The sequence below is a fragment of the Austrofundulus limnaeus genome, unplaced genomic scaffold (assembly GCF_001266775.1).
Source record: "Austrofundulus limnaeus strain Quisiro unplaced genomic scaffold, Austrofundulus_limnaeus-1.0 Scaffold688, whole genome shotgun sequence".
NCBI lineage: Eukaryota > Metazoa > Chordata > Actinopteri > Cyprinodontiformes > Rivulidae > Austrofundulus > Austrofundulus limnaeus.
In genome coordinates, this window is record NW_013953090.1 from 39,802 (window position 1) to 45,947 (window position 6,146).

The 6,146-nt window shown below is 37.9% G+C and overlaps 1 protein-coding gene and 1 long non-coding RNA gene across 2 annotated transcripts in view; one reads left to right on the forward strand and one right to left on the reverse strand.

Annotated features, from left to right (window-relative positions):
* The window catches only part of LOC106531883 (uncharacterized), a 22,492-nt gene extending 20,762 nt beyond the window's left edge, over positions 1-1,730 (reverse strand). The window contains exon 1 of the long non-coding RNA XR_001312001.1: positions 1,703-1,730. This is a non-coding gene — a long non-coding RNA (uncharacterized LOC106531883). The remainder of the gene's footprint in view (positions 1-1,702) is intronic.
* The window catches only part of hace1 (HECT domain and ankyrin repeat containing E3 ubiquitin protein ligase 1), a gene marked incomplete at its 5' end in the record, with an annotated part of 42,797 nt that overhangs the window by 32,910 nt on the left and 3,741 nt on the right, over positions 1-6,146 (forward strand). Inside the window, 3 exon segments of the mRNA XM_014027825.1 lie at positions 1,705-1,803; positions 5,212-5,282; positions 5,363-5,476. Coding sequence (XP_013883279.1) covers positions 1,705-1,803; positions 5,212-5,282; positions 5,363-5,476 — 284 coding nt within the window.

The following is a 6,146-nucleotide window of genomic DNA, read 5'->3' on the forward strand; positions in this document are numbered from 1 at the left end:
CATAAAACCACACTATAACAGCATGTACAAAAAATAAATAAATAAATCTAACCAAATGTTATTTTTACATTTGAACACTTTCTGAATCTTAAACAACTTTGCCCCATCTTTCACCTAAATGTGAATTAAATTAACAGTACAAAATTAAAACAATGGTTGAACAAATGATAGTATATATCTGTAAAGTATGTCCAAAACTTGTACAAAAAAAGTTTTACATTTTAACTCTTACAGAATCTTTTTAACAAACAGCCTTGCCACACATTTCACCTAAATGTAAATTAAATTAACTGTACAAAAAATAAAATAATGGCTGGGCAAAAGATATATCTGTATATACCTGTAAAGTGTACGAGTTTGGTGTAAGAACGTGAGGGACATTTTTTTTATGAAAAGCAGCATTTCTGCATTACCAGCAGTTATTCTGTTTCGGTTTACATCAACAATGTGTGACACTGAGCTGAAAAGTCTCTCAGTTTTGACACTGCTACATGGAGCTGAGAGGTACCTCTGGGATAGTTTAGCCAAATCAGGGAACCGCACTTTATTAACTCCCCAGAACTGCAGTGGGTTGTCTTCCCGAGCAGTTGTAGGCTCTCCAAGATAGGTCTCTAACTGAACTGCAGCACCAACTGGTGCTTGGCTCAGTGAAGATGACTCTTGCTCATCTGTGATCTCTTCAAACACACTGTCCAGACTGCTGCAAGCTTGTGCCTTGTGAGGCTTCCTAGCAGCTGGCTCTCCCAGATCCTCCTTTGGCTCGGTGCATCCCTATTTCTAACATTATCTCCCAGTTTCTTATCTTTGCTGTACCTTGATGATCTCATTCCTAATCTTTCTAACTTCCAAGTAGAACCTCAACATCTTGAGGTCTGCCACCTCCACTTCTGTCTCCTGTCTGTTTGTGATCTCATCTGTTTGTCTGCCCAACACCAGCAAGCAAGAAGAAGTAATATTTTGCTCTACATACTGAAAACTGACATAGATATGTTGCAAAATTGGGAGGCGGGCTGTGGGTGTGTTGGTAGGGAAAAGGGGGTTAAAGACTAAGAGCAAATGAGTAAATGACATTGTTCACAAAAGTTTCACCACATGTAATGTACATTCAGTCAGAGTTAATCACAACACCCTAATCTTGCAGTCACTCAAAGGTGATGACTCCCCTAAGTGGTAGTGGGGTGTTTCTGTGTGTCAGTGTGGTTAAATTTGGGCGGGGGTTGATGGCGTGTGTGTGTGTGTGTGTGTGTGTGTGTGTGTGTGTGTGTGTGTGTGTGNTGTTACAGGTGTGGGGTTAGGTTTAGGACCAAGGTTTATGTTAGTTTTAGGGTCAGGTAAGTTTCTGTGAGGTTAATTTTAGAGTATATGATCAGGGTTAGGCTATAAAGTCAAAAAACATGAATGGAAGTCAATGGAAGGTCCCCACGGGGTCGAGAAACAAACGTGTGTGTGTGTGTGTGGCCCAGTGAGCACTCACTGTTCCTTATGGTGACAAAGACCTGGTACCGTTGGTGGGTCAGAGGTTTGACTAAAAAGGACTAAAATGTAAGTTGAGTTTAGGTTAGGTATGCACCTGTGAGGTTAGGTTTAGGTTAAGGGGTCAGGGTTAGGCTATAGAAATGACTGGTAAATGAATGGAAGTCAATGCAAAGTCCCCATGGAGATAGAATAACAAATGTGTGTGTATCTCTGTGTGTGTACTCACAGGAGCTCCTGCTGTCAGGGATGCCAGAGATCGATGTGGAGGATTGGTACAGGAACACTGAGTACACCAGTGGGTATGATCTTCAGGATCCAGTGATTCAGGTGGGCCCCTCATTATGCTGTCAAAAAAGATATGGATAGTTAAAATAGCATAATGATAAAGTATAAAAATTACAATGCATTTAGATCAGCTTCAGTTGACAAAAACTTTTAAAAAAGAAACAAGTCGAGGAAGAAAAATTGTTCAGAATCTGTTTGACCACAGTGTTTGACTGTTTGGTAGCATATTTCAATCACAAATTACACTCATTATTTACAAAGTATAAAGGTTTATTGTCAAAACATAAACAACTCATATGACCGTGTTTGAGGTATTTGGTTAGGTTTAATTTATCAAATAAATTTATTAAATAGGTGTGTCAATATCTTATTTCTTTCAAAGTGGGAGAAATTGAATAAGATGAAGATACACTAGATGAAGCCGAGCACTTAGTTTTGCAGCAGAGATCAACTGCGGACACACAAAAAGCGGGACATGTACAATCAATGAGGTCCGCCTTTAGGACCACCTTTCCATTGGGTTCAGCTTCTCACAAAAATGGCTACTCAATTTGACAAAACACTTCCTCAGAAGTGCACTTTCAAGGAGTGATTCATCACATGCACTTTCAAATGTGGAAAAAGCACACACACTGTTTAGTTTTGCACTCAACCAGAAAATAAAGCCTTGCATGCTTTCACAATATGAGCACAGCTTTAAATATCCCATACACATCTTTCAAACACCCCAAAATGCATTCACACAGTTCAAATTAGTGTTCAGAACAGAAAAGTTGTTTTTTTCCACATGTTGACAACTCTATCATGGCTCTTTGCTGCAAATAATCAGATCAGCTGGCTGGGTCCATGTACACAGCACTGCATAAACAAAGAGGCATGGCAACCACTTTATTAATAGTCAACGCAGGGCTGGTACACTCGTAGACAACACAGACCATCATTAAGCTTTCACTTCTAAGTGACAGGCTTGTTTCCTGTAGATATTCAGGCTTCACAGCGGCTTTAAAATAATTGAGAAAAGTAGTGATTCCAGCACTTTTCTCAAAGTGCAAAATGAACCAACGGTTAACTGAAAAAATAATAATTTCACAAGTTTCACAGAACAAAAAGTTTTGACCTCTCAAGGATTTTTACTGCAGACAGCCTATGCTCACAAAACATCAGAAACCCAGCAGGAGATGCTACAAATGTGTCTTATAATGAAAAGTTATAATATTGCAAATGCCTCACGGGGGTCGCACAAAAAAAGGTGTAAAGGAAAGGACATTCAATAATTTCATTAATTCATAAAATAATGTCACTCATTGTGGAAAAAAAAACTATTTATATTCAGTTTCAATAACCTTAAAACTCAACTTTTTTTGTCTGAAGGGACCATAAAACCACACAGTAATGAAAGGCAGAAAATTTATATTTGAGATATTTATTTACAGAATTGGAAATTGCATTTATTGCAAATTGTAGATGATGATTAAGGCCTCTAAATTGACCTAATAGCAGTGGTGGGCACAGTTCCCCTAAAGCACTAAAGCACTAATAGGGGAACTAATTTCCTGATTAGTACTTTAGGGCTTTTGCTAATTTTAAAATTTATTAGTGGATTAATGCTTGCTTAATTTATAGGCAAAATTTAGAAGCGCTAACTGAGGTCTATAAATGTTATTGATCAACGTTAATGTTAACAGCTGAGTGTGAAAGCTGTCACACATTTTGTTCATATGTGTGTCATTGATCCACCAGGTGACATATTGGCAATATATGAACACAAATAAGGCTGTGGAATGTCAATGATAAGTCTTAAGAGAGCAACATGTTAACACGTGACTCGTTGTCTGTTGAAGAATGGTCATGGGTTGACTGGGTTATTTTAATGCTTTAGAATTAGCTTTTGCTAAAACTTTCAGTGCAATTGTGCTTTAGAATTAGGGGACCCAAATATTTGAGTTAGTGTTTTAGGGCAATTGGAACTGATTTTTAGATTAGTGCTGCCCACCACATTTGAGTGAGGTATAAGAAAAGGTATAATCTGTCTAGAGTTATGTATAAGATGTTATTTGAAGCACAAGTGGGAGTTGTAATTAGGGAATGTCTGATAATATCAGCCTACAATTTTTTATTTTTGTACAATGGTTGCATATGGAATGCATTCAGTGGGGTATCAAAAAGCAGGCATAATGTCCCTGATAGGAGTTAATGTGATGTGATTTGGTGATCAGAATTCCATCTGCCAGGGCAAAATGGAAAGATCACCTTTCTAAGAGATTAATTTTTCAGCTCCTGACAGGATTAATCAGGTCAGGATTGAGGTTTACTTCTGGAGTGGAGTCTCTCCTGAAAAAAAAACACCTTGACTGTTGGGAGACCAGTGGATTGGCTCAACAAGGCATCCGATCGTTCTGCCTTTGGTCCTTCTCTAAGCTGGGAAAGATGTGTTTAATAGCATAAAAACAATCTTGTATACTTTGGATTGCCTTTTTATTATTGCTGATTCAGCCTATCTAACATTTGAATTTGTACTGGACTGTCCAGATATAAGGTACAAACTTAAAGGACTGGACAGAAAAAAACATGAACTTAGTGCATGATATGAATCATGATGAGTAAGAACATAGACTGGACAGTAATAAAGGTCAGTTGGGTATACAGGAACCTTTCCATTCAGGGATACAGATCAGCAATACAACTAAAAAAATCTATTCTTAAAAGGGACAGTGAGACAATGAAAGGAATCCAGCACTGAGAGATATGTTTGCATTAAAAAAATTTGAGTTTCAACATTCTGATCTAACTCCAGTCGTGAGGGCTCACCAAACTCCTCCATCATCTGAGCTTTTGCCTCCGCTCAAGTCAGCTGCCTCAACAATGGAGATGTGGAATATGGCCCACTTAAACTATAAGAAACTTTAGTGGACCTACACCAACCTGGCACCTTTTGAGGAACTCCAGAGTGGATTAAGGTCCAGTCCCTCTTGAGGCTATTGGTCAAGGTGAGCCCAATTCTCAAGTAGTCGGTACCTCTCAACCTCACCCAGAAGCTCAGGCTCCTTTTCTTCCATAGAGGTGATGTTCTATGTTGCAAGAGACATCTTTTGTAAGCCAGGGTCAGAGTACCTACCAAAAATGTTTTCCTGCCTCAGGCCATCACACTGTACAACAAATCTGTCATCTGTGATTGGAATTAATGCCATCTCTGGTTTGCGCTGTTTAAATCATATTTTGCACAGTTTTAGTATTTCCTGTACAATTTGATATTTTTTCCACCATTTTAATGATTTTTGTACAGTTTTAATACTTTTTTTCACAGTTTTATTTGCCTCCATTTTATTTGTTGCATTTTTGTCTTGCTGCAACAAAGTAGGCTGCTAGACAAGCCATACATTTCTTGTTTGTTCATTTGTCTTTCTGTCAGTTCATTCATTCCTCTTTATCTAATCTGTGTGTATTTTACAGTGGTTTTGGGAGGTGGTGAGGAGCCTGACCCAGGAAGAATGTGTTCCACTGCTCCAGTTTGTTACCGGAAGGTTGGTTTGGATCTACTGTACTACATATTACGAAGAAAAACAAAACATGTGACTCTTTGTTAATAAATGTCTTTTCACAGTTCCAGGGTTCCTCATGGTGGTTTTGCCTATCTGATGGGTGGCAGTGGTTTACAGAAGTTTACGATTGCTGCAGTGCCATACACATCCAACCTCCTGCCTACCTCCAGTACCTGGTGAGCCCTTCTTTGGTCATTCAGTGGTTCTAATCTTTATCTGCCTATGTTTGTTTTAATATGATTATTGTAATTTTCAATATTCTATTACAGTTTTTAAGTAAGCTTTACTTGGACACACGCACCATCATAAAGTTAAAAACTTGTAAAAACAGACACTTTTTTCTGTGACTTTCTTAAGAACGTGACTATCACATTTCCATTCTCAGAGTTTGTGAAAGTTTTTTTGTTTGCTTTAGCAATGTAGGTTAGTCTTTCCAGTCTGATAAAGCTCAAAATTAATTTATCCATTCTTTGTGTGACAGTACTTCAATCCAGGACAGCTTGAAGTAGTTCAAAGTCCAGTCTTTTTGTTTTGGATGTACAGTCGGGTGCGAAAATTTGGGCAGCCTTGTGAATTTTCCTGATTTACCTTTTATAAATCATTGATTGTTTGGATAAAAAACATCAGTTAAATACAGTATACCATATAGGGGACAAACAGTGATATTTGAGAAGTGCAATGAAGTTTATATGATTTACAGAAAATGTGAAATAATTGGTTAAACAAAATTAAGAAGGTGCATAAATTTGGACACTGTTGTCATTTTATTGATTTCAAAACCTTTAGAACTAATTTCTGGAACTCAAATTTGGTTTGATAAGTTCAGTGACCCTTGACCTCCATACA